The sequence below is a fragment of the Octodon degus genome, unplaced genomic scaffold (assembly GCF_000260255.1).
Source record: "Octodon degus isolate 3935 unplaced genomic scaffold, OctDeg1.0 scaffold00102, whole genome shotgun sequence".
NCBI lineage: Eukaryota > Metazoa > Chordata > Mammalia > Rodentia > Octodontidae > Octodon > Octodon degus.
Genome location: NW_004524678.1, coordinates 7,860,415 through 7,883,880, shown reverse-complemented (window position 1 = coordinate 7,883,880; position 23,466 = coordinate 7,860,415). Strand labels below are relative to the sequence as shown.

At 37.0% G+C, this 23,466-nt stretch overlaps 1 protein-coding gene across 2 annotated transcripts in view; it reads right to left on the bottom strand.

Annotated features, from left to right (window-relative positions):
* The window catches only part of Mdga2 (MAM domain containing glycosylphosphatidylinositol anchor 2), an 883,696-nt gene that overhangs the window by 399,549 nt on the left and 460,681 nt on the right, over window positions 1-23,466 (bottom strand). Inside the window, exon 3 of one of the 2 annotated variants that reach the window (XM_004638774.2) lies at window positions 16,082-16,256. In XM_004638774.2, coding sequence (XP_004638831.1) covers window positions 16,082-16,256 — 175 coding nt within the window. The remainder of the gene's footprint in view (window positions 1-16,081; window positions 16,257-23,466) is intronic. The other variant, XM_004638776.2, reaches the window with a different exon arrangement.

Here is a 23,466-nt window from a genome sequence, read left to right as displayed (position 1 = left end):
GTTTTCCATAACCCATTTGGGGGTACAGAAAGCACGAATGTGCCCTGTTCAATGACAAGCATTCCTTGCGTGATCAGAGCCTAGTTGTAAAATTACTTCACTGGATGTGGATATAACGAGACAACGCTGTCTTCATCGTTAGTGCTCCAGACTTCGAGAATGATGTTACAAAAAGCTATTACATTCCACATAACCTTTCGCAATCAGAAAAACTTGAAATCCGGTCATGACCTCAAGCTTTCATAAAAGATGCTGTGTGCCTGTAACACAATCAGATGACCACAAGCTCAGGAGAGCAAGACGGAAAACTGAGAGCAAAGAGAGGTAACCGGCAAACAGCCAAGAAAGGCAGGACAGATGCGAAGGCAGGGTGGACAGGGCAGCACGGCGCAGCACTGCTGTGGAGGTGACCACGAGGCCAAGGCCGGCGAGCAGGCTCTGCTGAAGGAGGAAGAGGGTGGGAGCGCAGCTTTGCAGAGATGAGGGTTTAAATTTAGCAGAATAGGAGGAAAAGCAGTGACGGGGACCATTTAGGAAAAAGAAGAAGAAGAAGAAGAAGAAGTGTACATAAGGTACTTATGATGGTTATACAGCTAGTTACTTTTAGTTCATTAAAAAGAAATTTTGTGGTAATATTGTATGGACAAGATATCATGGCTGTATGTTCTACTCTGAATAACTACTATGGTATACAAGGCATCACCTTGTAATTGTCTTACTTCCCTGTTTGAAAAGGGTTTTCTTGTTAGATTCAATATATATATATATATATATATATATATATATATATATATATATCCCAAAAGTACAAAACAAGTACTGAAATTTCAGTTACAGTACTATGGTAAAGCTGAACTTTTTAAGGGTGGTGTCTGACAATGGCATGCAGTTTATTTCAGTTTGAAATGCTTTTGGCGGGGGGCGGGGGACAATTTGTCTTGCAAATGAAAACATTTGGTAAAATTTTGTCTTTGTGAGCTCTGCTTCAGGCCACAAACACAGGGCTATCTTTCCCGTATGAACAGAATGTGGCCTGTCCTCCTGAACCACGGAACAAATTAAGCTGTGCACCGAGGTAGCCCTTTACAGGGAAATGGAGAGAATAGAGCCTTTTACTGGAGGAAAGAGCTTTTGAGAGGCTTCCCCCCCCTCCCCCGGGGGAAAGTGTAAAGATGTGAAATGATGGAAGACCAGGCTACGATGTCTGAAAAACAGAATTCGTGAGGTGGGTGAGGTGCACGGGGCTGTGATGACAGCCTGTCTCAACAACCAAAATAAAACTAGGAAGCCCTTGGCCTTTCCTAGCTTCCTTAGTTTTGAAAATGAGAAAGTATTTCTAAAAACCTCGAGAGCTTCTCTTCTTTGTGAGAATATTACTGCAAGAGTGGACCGCTGAAAATACAGGGAATTAAACAAACACTTTGGTTTTCTTGGCTCATGGCTCCCCGGACGTCAGGATTGCATCCCAGCTCGGATCTCCGCTCACCGCCACGTCCAGACACATGGGCTTTGATGTTGCCAGCCTAGCGTGACACTCAAGTGACCAGGAATCAAAACCCAGCCACGCCCCCTCCTAGGACACTGATGTTGTCATTTCACTTTGAGTCTAAGAGACCAAAAACTGCTTTTCAGACTCTTCAGTACTTCATGTTCAATGACAGCAGCGTGTTTCAAGAGCCAAAAAGTAGCAAGTATCCGGGCAGGATCAAGTGTGGCCTCCTATCGCCTTGCCAAAAAGAATTTTCTTCGAGTGTCAGAGAAATAAAATAAGACAAAATAAAATTCCTACTTTAAAAGGAGGATGTAGAAATTATCTTAATCGGAAGGAGCATATCTTGCATACAACTAATAGGAAATTTTTCTCTTTATGAGGATCTGGTCTTCAACTGTTTTTTTTTTTTTTTTGAAGTATTTGACCCGATGAATAGCACAGACCACGCTACTGAATAAAGGTTATAGTGTTTGCTTGGGACCGTAATAATTTTAATTTAGATGGTACAATGCATTCTAATAACATCAATAACAATATAATAGCTAAAAGTGTGACATATTTGAGTAAGCATTAATTTATAGTTCAAATTTCATCTTCTGTATTATTCAGAATTTGACAAGTTATATATATATATATATATATATATATATACACACACACACACACACACACACACCCATTCAAGACCCCCTTTTGTTTCTCTCTGAAACGAAGCTTTCTTTCCCCCAACAAATATATTCAGCTCTTTAAAAATATATGAAAACAGAGCCAGCCAAATAGCTCAGCTGATTAAAGCACCTGCTTAGGCAGATGCAGGGTCAGAGATTCGATCCCAGGCCTGGGTGCCCACCTGGCCCCCAGGGCATGCTGAGACAGTGATTGAGACTGGGCGTGGTAGCACACACCTGCAAACCCAGCTCTTGGGAGGCTGAACACAGGCAGATCACTACGAGTCTGATCTACGTAGACAGACCCTGTAGACCCTATAGACCCTTACTAAAAATACAAAAAAAAAATTAAAAAAAATAAATATGAAAATAAATCACCTTACACATCCTTCTTTGTGTTTTTAGATTTAAACCATTTTATTAGACCACTTTATTTGGGCTAATGATATTCCCCCTTACCCCTTGTCCTTTTTAAAAATGAAACGTGTGCAGCACAGAGTTGGAGTGGGTGACGCTTCGGGGGAGCTGGACTCAGAGGCGCGCAGGCTGACAGCGGAAGCAGAACACCAGGGCTCACTCGCTTGTGTGGCCGGTGGGGCAGCAGCAGCAGCGTCCGGCTCGCGCTTCACCATTGGCTAAGGAGCGCCACGCATCCCGGGACGCTTTCTCCAAGGGACCCCTAGTCCATTTAATGGGTCAGTTCTCCTCTTGGATAGACTGTTTTCTGTAAATTATTTATAATGTTTTTCAGAACACCTCCACTAAAATTCAATGGAGACATTTTCCTTTCTCATTTTGTGTAGTAATACAGGCAAAAATATAAACTTAGACACCTGCAAGAATAGTCTTCAATCTTTAGGCAAAACATTGCAACCTTTCAGTTAATAAGATTGCTTAAGAATTGATAGTTTTTTATCCAGGTAACAACCTAGAAGTTAAATATACACCAATGTGATAATTATATCCACTTCTTGAATGCTTTAATATACTATGTAGGAGGGTTTTCTAATTAATGCCACTTTTGGTATCACTCTTATGTTAGTACTTTTGACAGGCAAACTAATTTTTAGACCCAGGAGTCTCATTTTTAACCAAGCTCTTTTTGTCTATATTTTTTCAAATTTCCATCTCATTATAAACCTTCTTTAGGGCAAAGGCTATAGGCTTTTTTTTTAAATCTCACCAGAGCTTCCAAAAATGTGTTTTGCACACAGCGAGTCCTCAGTTAACACTGAAAATTGAGTGAGGCTAATTAGCAGTGGCCACACAGTTCAAAACACAGGAGATGTGCAGAATCAGGTTGGATCCTCATCAGGATTAGGATGCTAGAAAGGCAGAGGTGTTCGGAATCAGGCACACTGGCCTCCAGGCAGGAGGAATAGGTGCAAAGCAACGAGGGCAAGGCTGCCAGCCGCCACTCTGAACGCTTAAGAAAAGGCTCCTCCTGGTGCTCTGTGAATCCGTCCTATGAGAATACCTTTGGCCAACAGGGACTGGATAATAATCAGCTTCAGAACGGTAGGGCTACTAGGGGTTAAAAATAATTCTTCCCTTGTGTCTTCTGAATAAAAAAGCAGTGGAAAAATATAAAAATAGTTTTTTTTCTTCACTATGCTCTATTATTATAAATCCTAATACTATTTGGGAATTAGATCAATTAGTAGTGTGTCCCACTAGTAAATAATACTGATAAACAAGCATTGTTCATTTGTAGCATACAGAACAATTGCACAATCCCATCTTGAATTTTATTAATGGGGTAATTAGCAGGATAGCCACCCATTTTAATAAGCATTGTAATTATCACATCAAACATTATTAAGATTTTCTAAACCCAAGGCTGATGCTTTGGGAGGATAAGCAGTGAGTGAGAGAAATTGGACCTAATGGGATTGACTGAGGCCATTTGTTCTGCTCCAGGTCTGTCAGGCTTCCAAATCCCATTAGTTGTGCTAGTTCCTTCCCAAACTTTACTACCTAGAAGTCATATTGATGAGTCCAAATTTTTTTAAAAAACTAAAGGGCATTGTCAGTATCCTTAGCTCTGTAGTTTTCATTGTGACAGTTGTGATTTTAATTCCAACACAGATAAATTGGGTTTGTAAAATAAATTGATAAGATGTTATCTTCCTCTCCCACTCCTTTCTTGGATGAAACTGTAATAAATCTAACAGACAAGAAGCCGAAATAAAATCACTGCTTATTCTGAATATAAGGAAATGCAACCATCTAAGTGGAATTAAACCAGGATGTGATATATTATAGGAATTAGAACGCTTACGAAAAGTTGAATGTATAATGTAAAAGATTTGTCTCATGTGTGACCAGTGTCCGCGCACATGAAAACTGATTAAGCTAACACCTCTGATCTAATTTCTTTCTGAATTAAAAATAAGCTTTAATCAAACCCTAACCTTTAAAGTCGTATGACCTCTATTAGCCTGTGAGCAAGAGCCACGGTGGGCACTAAGTGAAAGAATTAGGGGAATACAGTCTTAGAATATCATTTAAATGTCCTTGAGAATCCTAAGGTGACAAGTATATTTGGAGATGTGACTTTCTTTTTTTAATTTTTATTCATTTTGATGAGAAAAAGATAACATAGCAACGAAAAAGTTTTAAAACAGGTTAGTAGGTCATTTACAGTAATTAATAAATTGCAGATTGTTGTCTTCATAGTAATTATTCAGAGGACAAGATGCAGATGTGATATCTTGTCTAAACAATATTAATATATATACTTTTTTTTTCCTATATTGGGTTATTTTGCTTAATTCAAGTACCTACAATCTTTAGACTGGTTTCAAGTATGAAAAGGTCCTTTAAAGACTTCTCCAAATACAACTTCTCTAACTGCAATGGAATACCCATTTCTGAAAAAACAAACAAAAGAGGGGAATATATTGGGAGCCACAAAGCTAGGAAATTATATATATATATATGACTTGGCCCAGTGCCTAAATCAAACAAGCTACTTCACTCCTGAGTTGAACATCCTGTCTGGTTAAGGTTAGCTATCAGTTGCTAGGCAACCTACTGTCATGCGTTACTAACTTTACCAAAGTGTAAATAAAGGACAGTTTTGTTGCAGAAATCTGAATTTCAAAAATCAGAGAGAACCTGTAATTTTTTTTGAATATAAACAACCTTTAGGATCTCAGAGCATGGTGACTGTCTCTATATCAGTATTAGAAACCTGATTCTCATCAGTAAACCAAGTCACAAAAACTGATTTCCTTACTTTAATTGTCCTATAGCTCTTTTCTGGCTGGAACCATGGAGTGTGTAGAAGAGAAGAAAAAGAAGATTCCTGCTACACCAAAAACCCTTAAGAAAAAGCGAAGACATTTCACAGGGTTAAAGATAAAGCATCTGAAAAGAAGTTTGCCCAGAAGATGCTTCGCAAGGCGAGGAGGAAGCTCATCTATGAAAAAGTCAGACACCATCATAAGGAGTACAGAGAGATGTACAGAACTGAGATCTGAATTGCTAGGATGGTGAGAAAAGCTGGCCACTTCTATGTCCCTGCAGAGCCCAAACTGGCCTTTGTCATCCGGATCAGGGGTATCAGTGGTGTGAGCCCAAAGTTCCGCTAGTGTCGCAGCTTCTTTGCCTTCACCAATCTTCAATGGTACCTTTGTTAAGTTCAACAAGGCTTCAGTTAACATGCTGAGAATTGTGGAGCCTTACATTGCACGGGGACACCCAAACCTGAAGTCAGTGAATGAACTAATATACAAGCGTGGCTACGGCAAAATCAATAAGAAGCGAATTGCCTTGACAGATAATTCATTGATTGCTTGATCTCTTGGTAAATGTGGAATCATCTGCAAGGAGGATCTGATTCATGAGATCTATACTGTTGGAAAATGCTTCAGAGAGGCAAATAACTTCCTGTGGCCATTCAAGTTATCATCTCCACGAGGTGGAATGAAGAAAAAGCACCCATTTTGTGGAAGGTGAAGATGCTGGGAATAGGGAAGACCAGATCAACGGGCTTACTAGAAGGATGAACTACCTTCTTATTAGAAGATATCTACCATGGTGTTTTTATGATTTGATCAGTTAATAAAGCATCTGCTTCCAAACTGAAAAAAAAATTGTCCTGTAAATGGTAGTTCATCATTCTTATGGGAGGAAAAAACAATAAAAGAAACAGTTGAACGTCACTCAACAAACCATCTTTCAAATTCATCTCTTGCTTCTTCATAAAACCATCTTAAATAATATTTCTCCAAACATTGTTATTTTATTCTCCTTCCTGTGTATTGAGTCAAACTGCTCCTTCTCTGAAGAATACCTGAGGTCTTCTCTCCTGCTTGTATTAAACCCTACTCTGGAATGGCCACCCAAATAGCTCAGCAGATTAAAGCTCCTGCAAGCAGGTACAGGGGTCAGGGGTTCGATCCCTTGGCCTGCCAAGCTGCCCCCTTCCAGGGGCGTGCTGAGACAGTAATTGAGACTGAGTGTGGTGGTGCACAGCTGTAATCCCAGCTCTTTGGGAGGTTATAAACAGGTGAGTCACTACAAGTCCAATCTAGCAGTGAGACCCTGAAAACCCTGTAGACCCTTCCCTAAAATACAAAATAAATAAATAAATAAATAAATAAACAAACAAACCCTACTCTGTCCAGAACTGTGAGGGATCGAGGGATCTGGTACTGTGCCTAGTCATTGCCATATTAGCCTCAAAGTCTCTTGGACACTGGGAGCAATGTGGAGGTACTGGATGAGGGAAAAGAACTTTATTAGTAACCTCTCAAGTACAAATAAGAGCTTCTTGTTTTCACAGGTTCTCTTGCCACTCCAGTTTACATAAGGACAATGTTTGCAGCCCAAGCGGCTGCTGGAAACACAGCCTGTGTGTAAAACTTTACAGTTTAAGAATCTTGAGTTCAGAAAATTTCCCACCCTACAGAGTACCTGATAGGAAACTCACCCCATTGGTGGCCCTCATGATGATCTTGTTTTCATGATCCTGGCCTGGTTGTGCATCTACTCTGCTCTGAAGCAAAGCCACTAGCTCTGTCATCCAAGGCTGCTTGCTAGAAAAGCTTCCTTGATAAATGGGCTTCAGCTGCTCCTCATTCAGGCTGCAGACCTGCAATACCAGTGCTATTTTGGGAGGCTGGGACAGGAGGATATGAAACTCCAGACCAACCTGATATTTAGGGGTAATTTATCTCAAAATAAAAAGAAAATTTAAAAAACCAGTTTAAAGAAGTAGCTCAGTGGGAAGGCCTCGAGTGAAATCCCAAGCACCACAAGCAACAAGGAAGAAACCCTGCTTATTTCAAGCTGGGGTGTCAACTCTGCTTCTCTCCTGCTCGGAAAGTACAGTAACTCTCACTCCCTGGGATTTTCTTTCCTGCGGCATTGGTGCACTTCAATTTGGGTTACTTAATTTGTTATTGCCCTTATTGCCTAACATTTGTATCCTACTTAGATGAATTCTGTAATTCACTTTGTTTCTTTGAGCTGCTCAAACTCAGTAAAGCTATCAATTATTTAATGCATTATTTTTAAAACCTCAGCTAAAGGCAGGCCAAATAGCTCAGGGATGAAAGCACCTGCAAAAAGGTGCAGGGGCCAAGGGTTTGATCCTCAGGTCTTCCATGCCAGGGTATGCTGAGATGGCAATAGAGGCTGGGCATGGTGACATGTGCCTGTAATCGCAGCTCTTGGGAGGCTGTAAACAGGTGGATCGCTATGAGTCCCATCTAGCAGTAAGACCCTGAACACCCTGTAGACTCTTCCCTAAAATACAAAAACAACAACAAAAAAAGTTTTATTTTAAACAATATGAAAGCAAATGGTAATGGAGTCATTCTAAACGCTTTTGGAAAAGAATTATCAGAGTGTGCAACATTCCCTGTGCTGTTGCTTATTCTTTGCTTATAAAATATTTTCATGTCTTTCTAAGAGTCAAATATCAAGGAATATCAATTCTTTTAAAAATTTGAAAAAAGATACTAAGTATCAAAAAACATCAATTATAAATAACTGAGAAAAATACAAATATAAATCTAGCCTTAAGATAGAGAATTAAAAAAATTCTGATAAAAGTTTAAAATAGAATTAGTTTCGACTTTTGGAACTTAATAACAAAAGCCTCAAGGGTAAAAAAACTTTGAATTCATATTTACAAATTTTAGAAAAACTACCTATGAATAGAGTTGTTCGAAATTAAATAATTATGCATACAAAAACTATAGGCTATTTCCAACACTTAGAGACAACCTTTTCCAAGGCATCTGTTGTATTCATATTTAGTTTTGTTGTTGTCATACTTCTAAATGTTTAAATACTACCAACAATTGAAGACACTTTCACTGTCTTGTATTAGTCCTCCTCATACTCCACATATTCATAGCTTGCTTTATGTCAGATAAAGAGCTGGTATTATGCAGGCTAGGCCAGTATTTCTCAAAAGTGAACTTTATATGCAGTGACTCCACTTCAATTCACACAACTTCTTTTTGCCTTCTGGGCACAGCTCTTGCACTTTGTGAATCCACTTACGTGTGCCCTCATGCCCACATTATTAAGCAGTAAGTGAGAAATCTAAAGATCTTCGGTAAAACCTCAAATAAATCATGAGTTCCATCTGTTTTCTGAAGAGATTCCCTTTTCTTACAGATTGAATCTGTTCTACTTGCGCCTCCCACTTTAAAATTAGTGCCTGTTTGTGACCCATAATGAATACATTCTTCCTGGGGAATCGGTACTTACACATACCACATCTCCATCTTTTCTACTTTCCTTCATCCCACCACCTTTGCCTCCCTCCAACCCCCAAAACTCTTCCTGTCATCACACAGTATATCTCCCTATTTCTTACCATCTATTTTGTATCTTGTTCTTTAAATAATTTATACCTTGAGTTTCTCAAATAAGAGAAACCATGCAATATTTAACCTTCTGTGCCTGATTGGCTTCACTTGGGCCATCTGGCTAGGACATCTGTCAACCTCTTGAACTCCAGGTTCGACGGGGCTGATTTCTGGCTGGGTAGGTTGCTGTGCCCTTCCTCCTTCTTGGTGCATATGTCTCACTGCCAAAGCTGCATACCCTGATGGCAAGATGGGCCTTTCCCCAGAGAGGAGGATGGTCCTCAGGTCAAGGACATAGGAGCAAAGGGACAGGGGAAATCTGTTTGGATAGCATCACAGGTCTAAGAATTTCTTCATTCTTTGATATTTGAAAAAAATATCTGACTATGCAGAAAATTCCAGTTGAGAAATTCAGAAGTTCAGAATGTCAAGAGTTATGCTCAATAATTTTCTAGTCTCTGGGTTTCTGTTGAGAAAATTTGTGCCACATTGGTACCTAATGGTTTACTTGTCACTATATTAGAGAAACTAAATGTGCTTTGCAAATGTATCGTCTTCATTTGGTTCCTAATGTATTTCAATTTCATGTTGACATGCTGAAATAGGTTTTATTTATATCATCACAAGAGGCACCTATGGCTCTCTTCGAATTAAAAATATATGCCTGACAATGATGGGGATTTTCTGAATTGAAAATTCTGTTTCTGGAATTTTAATTGTTCAAGTTTTTATTATTCAAACATTGGATCAGCTAAACTACTGTTCTAATTTTCTTATCTTCTTTATCTTATGCAATATAACCTCGATTGTTAAACTTTGTTTTACTTCAGGATTTCCTCAAGTTTATCTTCTGATCCTTTCAATGCTTTTTATGCTTAAATTTAACATATTTTGAAATTTCTTTGTTTTTTCTCAAAAGTCTTAATATTGTTCCTGCTTTGTTATATAAATCCAATAGTTTCCCTTTTCCAATAATATGAACTATAAGTATCCATAATTATATTTTGCTTTGTATTTTAGTTTCTTGATTTCTTTATTCTTGTTTCATATTACATTGTCTTAACTACTTTGTTTCTGGCTAGAATAATATGACAGCCTTCTGGTTATTAGTTTATCAATGAATATAATATGACAGCCTTCTGGTTATTAGTTTATCAATGAACATCGAAGAATCATGAACAGAATTTGCTGGTAGCTCCGTTTGAAAGCATTATTTCACCAAGACTGCTGCTTTGGGGGATACATGTTCCCTTTTTTGAGGTGTTGCCAGTTTTCACAGAAAGTAATGATCTGACGTTCTGCTTGTGTGACACTACAGGTGAGGACCAGCACTCAGAGAGCCGAAATTGGGCAGGGGCTGAGGGCACACTGCACACTCTGACCCTGTAAACTCTGTACTAAAAAAAAAAAAAAAAATTACCCAGATTTAACCATAGCATGTTCTTCTTCTAAAAGACTTCAGGTTACTAAGTATTGTCTTTCAGCTGCTCAAAATAAGTACAAATTGAGACTCTTGGAAGGCCGAATAGAAACTTGCCTGGGCTGTGTGAGTGTGGAAGGTGGGCTGCTTGTGTAACTCTGCTTTTCCAGAGATCTGAACAATTTTTTTTTCAAGACCAAGCACATCTTCAATCTCAGAGGCAACCTAGTAGCTCTATTCATTGCTCTTTTCAAGCTCCCTAGAACACGAGGGTGTCTATTGCTATCTTTACACTGGCCACTGTGCTTTAAGATTTGTTTGGTATGTAAAGAAGTGACTGTTCCATCATCTGATTCTTCAAAATTGTTTTCCTGTCACCTGATCTTCTATTCTCTCTATCCTTGTGATTGGTGACCTTCACACAGTTCCTGGTGGTTTTTTTCCCTTTACTATTGTTTTGGCATGTTTTTTTGAGGGGAGGTAAAAATGCATATGCTGAGAACAGTAGGCTTCCATACCACAGAATTTATACTTGAAAAACACATTATCATTAATTCTTAGACCCTCAGTTATGACTTGTGTCTAGTTGTTCCCCCAAAGCCTCAGGTAGTCATGGGGTGGCTTTTACAGTTTGTGATTGATTCCTGATCCATTTCTGGGATTATGGGTGTGAATGCTGCTGGGATTATGGATGTGAGTGCTACACTTGGTCTGGGGAAGATAGCCTGAATGCAACATATGGGAGATTTGCTCTCTGTTGCAAGTAGTAGCATTGCTCCTGTCCTTTGGCACTTGCTGTTTTGCTGTTTTCCATGGTCATGAACAGCTGCACTCTTCCATGTGCCACTCTGCCTTAGAGCCAGCTGAGTATGGACTGAAACATCAACAAACTGTGAGCTGAATAAACCTTTCCTTCCTTAATTTTGGGTGTCAGGGATTTTGTCACAGCAATAAGAGAAGAGTGACTGAGATACCCTCTGAAGCTATTTCTCATCAGAAGAGAATTGTATTTTGATAGCTTTTTTCTTTTCAGAACCAAGGATTGAACTCCCTCCTTGCGCTTGCCAGGAAAGCTATCTGCCCAGCCTCATTTTTTAAAATTAGGTTTTGAATGGAAATATTTGTACGAATTTAGGGATCAAATTTTGGAAAAATTTGAAATCATTATGTGGTCTGTAACATGCTACACTGTACATATACTTTCATTGCAAAATTATCACATATAAACTCTTGAAATTCTTTATAATTCTTAAAAAAATAAGATATTAATTCTTATAAATTGAAGAATGTTAATATTATAATGCCTCAAATTGCATTCTTTATCAAAATAATAGGATATGTGCAATTGGTAATTCATTCATATAATCCATATAGTCTATTTTGTTTCCTACTTTATAAAAGTTTTAGAAAGTTAGTTAAAAAATTACTAATGTAAAGTCAAATCTAAAGTGATCAAAATGTTAGTATCATTTTACAAATATTTTAAACTATCTTTAAAAAGTTACCCCATTTTGTATCAAGAACCAGTGCAGCAAGTTTGTCTGGTAGAATTAAGTTTCCTCATCAAAATAATGCATAGTTAATGTTAAATTTCATTTTAAGTACCTTTTAGCTGTAAAAAAAAAAAAAAAAAAACACACACTTATGATCAGAACATGAGATTTAATGAGTGAAGTCCATCTTCACTATTATAAAAACTCTTCAAGAGTAAAGAAGGCATAACACTAATACATATGTTATATGTTAATTAGCATTCATAGGTAGTTGGTGGAGAAAATTTATCACAAAGTGTACAAGGCCAAGGGCCATCCAGATAGCTCAGTGGACTAAAGCACCTCCTTAGGCAGAGCACAAGAGCCAGGGTTCAATTTCCGTAGTGTTGAGATGGTGACTGAGACTAGGCTTACTGGTGCACACTTGTAATCGCAGTGCTTGGGAGACCAAAAACAGAAGAATCACTACAAGTCCAATCTACATAGTGAGACCCTGTAGACCCTGTCCTAAATATATAAAAAAGTATACAAGGCAAAATTCTGACATTATTATTATTTTCTTATTATTATTAAATCCTGGTTATAGTCTGTCTCAGTTTGTTGTAAATATAATCCTGACTGTGGATTTGTTTCTTTGGTTGTGCTTCATACTCTATATCCATCAGTGTATCCCAAGCTCTACAGACATCAACAGCAATTTCCATGTGGAACCAGGTAAGAAGGAGTAGTAGAAATCCACAGTGAAGGTGATGACTCTAAAATCATGACTTGAAACACAAAAAATGATCATATTGTGTTAGTATTTCCTAAAATAGTTAAGGCACAGAATCTTAAACAGTTGGGGCTGGGGAGATGGCTGAGCAGAATGAGCAGTTTCAAATGCAAGGGCCTGAGTTCAACCCCCAGTTCGGAAAAAAAATCTTAAACAGTTATTAATGTAGTTATAGTGCATAAGATGTCTGTCTATTCAATGCACCAGCCCAATGTCAAAGCAGAGATGTACCTTATATTTTATAAAGCAATTTAGCCACCAAATTTTCCAAATTTAAAAATAGCATTAACATGTTAGTCATGTTCTTATTAATAATGCAAGAGGATGTTTTAAATTATAAATACACTTCAAACTAAAAGCACTGGTTTTCAGTCAAGATTATATTTAGAACACATGGATTCTTCCAAGAGCTTCAGTTGTCTTTACTGTGAAATATCCTTATCATTCAAGTCATGCTTAAAACTGCAATCTAAAGAAAATTTTTTATTCAAGCCTTCATGAATAGGCAAAATTTTGTGAAAATATCTCTGGGTCTCCATATTAGATCTTCACTGGGATTCAAAAGATCCTCTGGAATATTATATCAGAGAAATGACATATTTACTCATACAGTACAAAATTTAACATATTATTTTCTCAAATAATAAAATTTTAGATAGCTTTCTAATAAATGCTAGCCATTGAAAAGACACTAAAAATCATATTGAAATATGGTATTGTCACAGTGACATTTCAGATAAATGACGTAGAACAAGAAGTTTATCAAGGTCAGACTGAAAAACCCTGGGGAAAATGCCACAGGATCTAAAAGGGAAGATGACATAGCTAGTGTCTCCAGCATAAAAGTATTAAGTGACCAAAGGGCTAGGAAGATAACAGAAACAGTGTTTTCCTTCCAGTAAACCATGAAGTATGAACTTAGGTACAATGTAGTCTGGACAACAACAGGGGTAAGGATTGGAGTGTGTAGGGAGATGCAAATAGATGCTCACAAAGCTTTAAGGCACAAGAGAGATGATTTCTGAATTCTCTGAAGAGTGATTTCCTCCATTAATATTTGAATTTTAACCCAACAATACAATTATTTTTTAATACTACCAAACCTATTATGGTAGCAATGCAGGTCCCGGTCTCTTATTCAAAGCTTGTGGGGAATGTGTTTCTGATGTCTTAAGACTTTAGACAGACAAAACAGCACACATGTCAAAAAATGATCAATATATCACATATCCAATGGGCTAGGTAGCTTTCTTCTATAATCAGGCCCATTTTCTGAGCAAAACATGTAATTACTTAAGCAAAATAGGGTAAAGAAAAAGCATAAAGTACTTTTTTTTTTATCTTTTTCTACAAGTAGCTTCCAATTATATTCCACTAAAAAAACTGGCTACATAAGGGTTTGCTAACAAAATTTACCAAACCAAAAAAAAAACAACCATCTGTTTGTTTCTGGAACATTTTAGATAATAAAACTGCTTTTAAGGTATTGAAGAGGTATAGCCTAAAACTAAACAACCTAAGCTACAATAGCAAGAACAACAACAACAAAAACCTCTCCAAGATCTATACTCTAGGTTATATTATTGAAATGATTCATTAAATCAAACAATTTGATTTGAAATTCTATATGAAGAACATTACAAGAAATATGGTAAGGCAAAGTCTTAACTAGGGAGGACATTTACACAGAAATGGCCTCCTGCACTTATGTGACAGGGACAGAGGACACATGGGTTAATGGCAACAGAATTCTTCCACAGGGCTGAGCTCACGGTAGGAAAATGAATAGGAGAAGGGAATATGGACTTCAGTCCTATGTGTGAGGGAACAAAGTATCTGAACTTGGCAGCTGAGTCATAAGTGTTCCTCCTTCATCTGGGTCCTGCTCACCGCAGTAGCTAAAGGACACTCAGGGCTGGGTCTGGTGAGGAGATTGCGTACAACTTTAGGCCCCTTCCTAACTACCCATCACCTGTCTTGCAAAGAAAGAAACAGGGCTGAAGCATAAATAGGCAGGAAAAACAGAAACTTCTCCCTTTTGATGGAAGTCTGAATTACTCCAAGGAAAGGAAAAAATGCCACTTTTAAGGAGACTTAAAACTAAAGGAATGTCTTTAAAAAACATGAGTATAAAATGTGGTGTATACATCAAAGGCAATATTGCTTGGTGTTAAAGGAGGGTGAAGCCATGTCATTTTCAGGAAAGTGGATGGAACTGTCACTTTAAAGGAAACAAACCACACTCGGGAGAGACAAATATTGGGTGCGTAGTCTCCTCTGTGAAGTCTTTTACAAAATTAAAAGTAGGTTAGGCAAAAGTAGAAGAGAGACCTACTAGAGAAGAGGAAGGGAGAAAGAAGATAAGGAGGTGAATAGAGGGGGTTAAAAGACCAAAGGATGTTACATAGTCCCACAAATATGCCAAGACAGGATCCACTATTTTGACGGTTTAATAGGCATTGATTACAAAAACAAAAAGAAAAACAATACATAGACCCATGCAAAAACCAAAATTGAATGTAGGCTTTAATTTGGTGGCAAGAGAAGCAAGGAAACCAAGAAGAATTTAAGTATGATTAACAAAAATGAAATGAAGGAAAATGCTAGGCAGAACAACATCAACAAAAAAACATCACACAACACTGTTTAGGTGGCACCACGGGGCCTAGGCTTGGTTCTGACTATGTTTATCAGAGCTGGATCTAAAACACTGTGCACAGAGATCTTTGGTCATTTCCTAACCAACTTAGGTATATTTCCCTACACACACGCTATGCATATAAAAATAACGACATGTAAGCCAAGCATGATGGTGCGCGCCTGTAATCCCAGGACTAGGGAGGCTGATGCTGGAGGATCTTGTGAGTTCAAGACCAGCCTGCGGTACTAAGTGAGCTCAAGGCCAGCCTGAATTGCTATGTTAGACCCTGTCTCAAAGAGATAACATATAGATAGATGATAGATAGATAGATAGATAGATAGAGATATGATTGGAATCAGACATTGGTAAAATTAACAAACACAAGTATGACTCCTCACAAAAATGAGAAATGTAATCACACTAAAGCTCATTTATTAGTGGTGTTATCCGTAATACTGTCTGAATCTTAGTATTCATGCAGTTTGTGCATGTTCTATAATGTATCATAAAATATGAAAATTTCTAATGATGACTTCTTCCTCAGAAATATACTAAAATAGCTATGATCATCTGTTACATTTTTCATTTTCCACTAGAGAGAATTTTACTATTTTTAAGAAAATCGTCATTGGACAGAGACACGTATTAGGTTGGATACATCTTTCACTCTCCACTAGAGAGAATTCTATTATTTTTAAGAAAATCACAGTGGGACAGAGAAGCCCATGTCGGGCGGCATGGCGGAGCTGGAAAATTACTTACAGTACACATCCACTCTGATGGACTTTATTGCTGGAGAGCCCAAGCCGTTCTCTGCCTTGCAGTAATACCGGCCTCCTTGGTGGCGCTGAATGTTCGTAATCCGCAGAGTCTCGTTGAAGACACTGGAGTCCTGGAATCTGTCAGAGGCACTTCCTGCTGTTTTCGTCCACCTGATCTGAGCAAGCATCGGAGGAGATTGTTACTTTAGCTTGGTTTCCCCCCAGGAAGATCAAATCGTAGTTACTCATGGGAAGATTGCTTTCCAAGCCACTACACTATCTTTGCTCTTAAGTTACTGAGATCTTCTCTACAAGTATACACAGAATTGCTGTGTAGCGAGGTAACAGAAAAGCCACCAGCATAGGGTACCTGCTATTCAGCCTCATTCACACAGGATCCCTTACAGTCTGATCAGTGTAGAGAGGAACAGAAGGTCCAACAGAAAGGAAGTTAAACACCAGCAGTGCATTAGAAATTGATAAGGGCAGATGAGATAGCTCAGTGGACTAAGTGCCTGCTTTGGCAAGCTCAGGCACCAGGTTCGATCCCCTTTCCAGCATGCTGTGCCAGCTCTGTCCCCAGGGCCCGCTGAGCTAGTGACCAACTCCAGGAGTGGTGGTGCACACCTGCAATTCCAGCACTGGGGAGGCTGAAAACATGAGCGAGAACCTGTACCAAATACATAGAAAAAAAGATAAAATAAAAAGAAATAAAAGAAATGGATGCTTTCCTGTCTGTGCAGCATTTCAAGTTGTCTTTAACAATTTTTAAACTTCGCAAGGTATTTGTACCCTAAGTAAACTCTCACTTCTTTCTGGATGTGTTTCATTATTTTATTTTAAATTTCCGATTTGATTTGGATCCTTCAGGCATATTATCATAATGGCTTATTGAGATTATGTGTAATTGTATACACCTGGTTCTTAAAAGAGATTTATTTTTCTTCAATAGCTTTGCTTTAATAAGCCTACAAATGATTTGTCTGTTTTGATAATTAGAATTCACTTTACATCAATGATTATTTTCAGAAAAATGTGTAAACTTTTTCAAGAAGAGCATTTCTATTAAACTGCCAAAGCACTTTGAATAGCTAAAACATTTCATTATAAACAATACCATTCTTTTAAACACAGCTGTGTGCCACAGATTTCATTTTTTCTAGCAATAATGACTGGCATTCAACTTAAATTTTGTGTATTTTAGTTTATAAAAACCAGGACAAAAACTATAAGCTGATATGGTAAAATGATATAAAATAGCAAGTAAAAACAAACTTTCTTTCCTCCTTATCTCAACTGAATAGTTTTCATTTTTATTTTGAAATTGAGAAACAGCTAATAAATTCCTCCAGTCAAACATATATGATGAAACTCAGAGAGTAAAACTAAAGAATAAAATCCACTACCATGATCAGAGTCTTCATGAAACGCACATTCATTATTTACTGATATGGAAATTTTTAAAAAGCTCTCTGCATCATTAAAATTATCATAATGAATGTAATTATATTTCCCTTAACTTTGACTAAAGGAAAAATGTTTCTTAGAGATTAATAAGCAAAAAGCAATATTAAATATTTAATCAACATGTCCTGTATACATATAATATACAAAGAGTAAGTAACAAAATTCTAGCTTTCAAGTAGCTTATTAGTTTATCAGCTCAATGTCTATAAAAATAAAAGGTATACGTAGGTCATGTGATTTTTTTCTAACTTGGTTTTTGTTTACTTGTTTTGCAGTCCTGGGATTTGAATCCCTCCCTTCTCATTTAGCAATGTCCCTAGCAAAGTCTGAAAATTTTTTTTTTCTGAGAGAGGGTCCCCCTAAGAGCACTGATGTTATAAGTGGGCAACATCACAGTGGTAATGACTTGATGCTAGTAGTATTTCCTTTACAAAACTAGGGTTCTATTTTCACTTAATTTTTTTTTCTTTTTTTCTTTTTTGGCGGAATCAGGGATTAAACTCAGGACCTTGCACTTGCCAGGCAAGTGTTTATTCTACTGAGCCAGCTCCCTGGCTCTGTAGAAAGATATTTTAATTCCTTTAAGAAAATATGTATCTCAGCCAAAAATCTAAGATTGTCTATGATTCCAATTAAGGTATCATGTTTTCTTTCAATATTACAATGAAATATTAAAGTCGGGTGTGGGGAGATAGCTCTGCGGCATAAGTGCCTGCCAGGCAAACACAAGGATCCAGATTCGATCCCTGGTACCACATGCCATGCTGGCCTTGGAACCCTGGGCACACCGTGCCAGCTCCAAAACTGTGCATTGTGCTGCAGGCCTGTAATCCCAGCACTGGGGAGGCTGAGACAGGAGGATCACTACAAGTCAGAACTGTGTAATGAGACCATATACCAATAAATAAACATAAATAATTAAATTTTTTTTACAAAAATATTAAAGTTGATTTTGAAAAAAAAAAGTTTCAGAATATAACAATAAGTTCAGGAAATAAAGAGTTACAGAATAGCCTAATTCTTCCAAATGTGGAGAGTACGTTATTGACACACAATAAGGGACCAAGGAGATAGCTCAGCAGCATAAGCACCTGTCTAGTAAATGAAAGGTCCTGAGTTCCATCCCCAGTACACCCCACTGGAAAAAAAAAAAAAAGAAAAGAAAGAAAAATCCTACAAAATAAATTAGTAGGAGGACAGGAGGATGAGGTGGAGAAAAAGACAGAGACAGAGACAAGTCAACTGATACAAGTCAACTATTTTAAGTTGACTCTAGAATATTTTTACATTCTTCATAATTAGTGAGGATCTCAAATAGTTTTTGTTTGTTTGTAATCCACTTATTCATAATTATAGCTTTAGAAATAAAAACATGTTAAACTATGTACTCTCTTATATTATAATAACAAACGTATGGCATTTTACCATAAGCAACATTTTAAATCAGAAAAAATATATTTTCCAATGCAAAAACAAAAAGTAGCACTGGTTTACAGCTCTACAAACCTCTTCAGCATCTAGTTTAGGGCAACAGCACCCGGTGGATTATCATATGACTTTCTGTGTCCAAGTATTGCTGTGTGGTGCTTTGTTTGCTATACATGAAGATCTCATCTCACACTGATATTTAGTCAGAAAGGAGAATATTTTACTGACTTTTCATATAATTATACACGAACTTCTTTGAGATAGATTAAAACTCTACAAGGTTGTTTCTGAAACTTTCTTTTGAAGAGCATAGTATAAAATATCAATGAAATTCCTATATTCAGTGACATTTAAACTCTTTGGTATATGTTGTTCTTTCAACTGATTTGTATATTCATGAATGGTTTTGTAAGAGGGCATATTTCCAAATAATAATTTGGAAAACAAATTAAAAGAGTTATGAAAATTTACCAAATGGTCACAAATTACACTACATATGACACTACATATATTTTATATGTTTATGTGAATATAAAGATGGTATACATCATATATAAATATACATGTAGATGTAAATACAGATACAGACTTAGACATGGATGTAAATGTAGACACACAGATATAGACGCCAACGCAGATACAGGTACACAGATACAGAGTTAGGATGAGTTTCACCATCAGCCTCATCAGAAATGCGTGGAAACATCAGGATACCATTCTGTTTATATTGGAAGATTTTTCCAAATCCTATATTTTCTTTGAAAATAATTATGTAATTGATCATAACTAATTTCAAGCTTTTTGGTGTATTTTATTGATTTTTGAAATACAGTTGTCAAATAGTTCAATGACCATGGCGTATGCAGCAATCATTTTAGATAAAAACTATATTTTATGAAAAGCAATTAGTTTAGCACAAAACTCTCCTATGCAAGACTTTTTCCTTCAGAGAACAGCTGTCACTTTACTAAGCAATAGAAATTTTTTGTAGATAACTTTTTATCCTATCAACAGAACATTTGAAGAATTCAAACATTGTGCCAGGTGTGGTAGCACTTGCGTGCTTTGGCACCACTTGGGATGCTGAGGTAGGAGGATCTCTGAGAGTCTGATATGAGCTTGGGCTCATATGCATTCAAGGCCAGCCCAAACTACACAGCAAGACCCTGTCTCAGAAATGAACAAACAAAACATCAAGGTTCTAAGGTGGAAGAATTGATCATTCTCATTGACTTATCAAAGGTATCACATTGACTTTTTTAATGTAATCTAGTGAAGAATATGAAGATTGTAATTAATTGTTATTAATTTGGTGACTTTTTTTTTTCTTTTTGCACCACATGTTAATCTATCACTGATTTTCACCATTACTGAAAATGCAAAACAGTGAAATGATATCATTTTTCTTAATAATTGTTGTAAGGATCATATAACCGCCACCATTCCATGGATCTATAGATGCTAAGGACCACCACACATGTGCATGTATGTGTGTGTGTGTGTGTGTGTGGTTGTTGTGTCTTATATCCTGATGTCCAATCAGCCTCATGTGTTCCTAGGTAGGGCACTGGGGAGCTGACTGGAGCATGGGTGTGTGAGGTTCGATTAGGCCACTTGGGGATTCATAGCAGGGTGTGGTGCTGGGAAGGAAAGCCTGCTGGGAGCAGGTAGGTCACTGTGGGTCAATGTGGGTGTGCTCCAAGGAGAGATGAGTCCATAGGTAGGTAGGCAGATAGACAGATGGTGATAAGATAGTTAGATAAGGTAGCTAGATAGAATAGCTATAGTTATAGCTAAAGATATAGATATATCTATCTCTATATAGATACAGAGATATAGATATAGATATAGATATAGATCAGGCAAGTACTTTTAATGAATGTACTGTTAAACACAAATAGAAATTGAGGATAAAAAGAAATACAAATGGGCAATTTGTATGTGAAAAGATTAGTAAACTTTTAATGTAATAATATAACTAGAATTGAGAAGAAATACATTTTTATCTGGGAGCTAGAATACTAAGAATTTTGCATATTGTTCAAAGTTCACAGCTGACACTGCAAGAATACGTTGGCACCACTTTTCTTTTTGGAGAATTTTATGAAGTCTGTAAAAAAATGGCAAAATTTGTATTTGGCCTAACAAGTATGATTAAAATTTATTTCACTCACATACTTGTGTAAGAAGAATATAGGAAAATGATCCTACTACATGTGTGATAATATGCCACTAGAAACTATAAATATCAAGTAATAGAGGAATGTTTGAAAATATGGACCCTAAAATTGAATTAAATAATCTCATTAAAAATTAATATACCAATTTATTATTGAGAAGAAATCAACTGCAGAGAATATTCTCAACTGTTTAAAAGCAGTACTTTCCTTTTGTGTGTGTTTATGTGTGTGTGAGTATGTGTGTGTGTGTGTGTGTCGAAATACACAAGGAAATACAAGAACATTAACATTACCTCTGAGCGGGATTGGTAGTAGTCACAATAAAAAATGCTTTCCTTCTTTAATTTTAATTTTAAATACTTATTTTCACTGAGTTTCTTTTACCCTGAACAACTATTATGTTTATCAGAAGTAAGTTTAAAAATGAAAAATATATCCCTAATGAAACATAGGCAAATTAAAAAGAACTAGAGAAGAATGCAAATTAACACTGAGAGGAAACTTTTTTCTTTTTTGTTTTTCTAAACTAATAGATGGAAAGGTATAAATTACTTATTTTGAAGGCTTACCTTCAAAATTAGTGATATAGCTAACTGGTAATAAAAGAAACCTCTGTAGTACTCTGATAAAATTTCTGACCAAAATGTCCACAGAGAAAGCCTTCTGGATTTTCAGGCAGCTGCAACACAGTGTGTAAGAGCCTGCTCCCTCCCTAATGATAATGCCCCCTGCACCCATAGTACTGCAACTTCAAGTTACTAATCAGAGCATCCTTGCTCATGATAAAGACAACATTTCATCTTTCACCCAGTTATAATCTTGCCATGGCATTCCAAGCAGAAAGGCTTTATAGCAAACAGCCCTCTATATTTTTAACATGTTTGGACATTTTGGCCAACTTCCTTTGTTGTCAATGAGCTGATTTTGAAGGAAAGCACCAGAGGACATTAAAAAAGCAAAAGGTGCCCACAGAGCTGTACTTGCTGAAATGCACTATTTATAGTTCTGGTCTTCTACATGTGGAGAAATAGCATTGTTATCTTGTTTACTTCATACTTTTCTTGACTTTCTGTGACTGACAGCCAGACCTAATCCCAACTGAGAATACCAGAAGAGTTTGGGTGGTTGCCTTGTCCTCAAAATTCTCATTTTCAACTTTCAAAATTATGAAATGTAGGGAACAGAGAAAGAGTAGCTCCCTTTACTGAGAAGAGCTGGGGTGAGAGGCCAGCTTGCAAGCTCCAATGCTAATTCAAGGTCTCATCCATCATAAAGAGAAGGAAAAGCACTCATTGACCCACAGATATTCAGGGTACAAATAAGGCTAGCTGACAACAATACTATGAAAAAAGATACTATAACCAGCCAATAAGGAAATTGCAGTCAATTAAATTGAACTTATGCATCTTATTGTGGGTACTACAGATATTTAAAATCTATATTTGAAATCACTTTGAGATACAAAGCACATTATTAACTATGTTACCAGTCTATGAAATGGATACAATAGAACTTTAGTCTAAGATAGAACAGTTGATATCATACAGTAGATGTGAGTAGCAGAAATTTGTCCACTGAACAGAATCTGTTAGATTGAGTTTAGAAGTTTAAATATGATAATATTCAGGTTGCCATATTTTATATATGCTACCCACATATTATACATGTAACTCTATCATTTAATGTGCAATGAAATAAAAATACTGCAAATCAAAATTGGAAATGAAAGCATGGGGTACATGGCAATAGCAATATACAAGCTAAAATAATCAATTAGGAGAGATAATATTCATGTACAATAAGATTAATAAGAGTTCAGTGGTTAAAACACTCACAAAAATTATCATGGTATGTAATCTTAAATTCAAAAGGATAAGATATTATTGTGGCATTCATTGATGTTCAGTAAAGTAAAGAATAGTGGAGAAAATAAAGCAAGCAAAATTAGGGAAGCACGTGAGAAATGCGTGGGTCTAATTTTGGACTCAAAGTTTCATGTATTTGGCAGTGGGGGATGCGGTGCGTGAAGACATCAGTATACCCGATGCTTGTCTGTGGATCAATCCACTGTGGATTAACAGTGGATCAGCAGCTGAATGTGGCATGAGGGCATGTGGCTGGAGTTGGGTCACTCAAGTTAAAATCTGGAAAGTTGTATTCTCGTTCCTTCCCTCTCTACTTCCCAACTGCCATTCCTGGGATCCCGCCAACAATGGACTGAACCATCCAAAAACAAACAAACAAAAAAAAGAAAAAGAAAGAAAGAAAGAAAGAAAGAAAGAAAGAAAGAAAGAAAGAAAGAAAGAAAGAA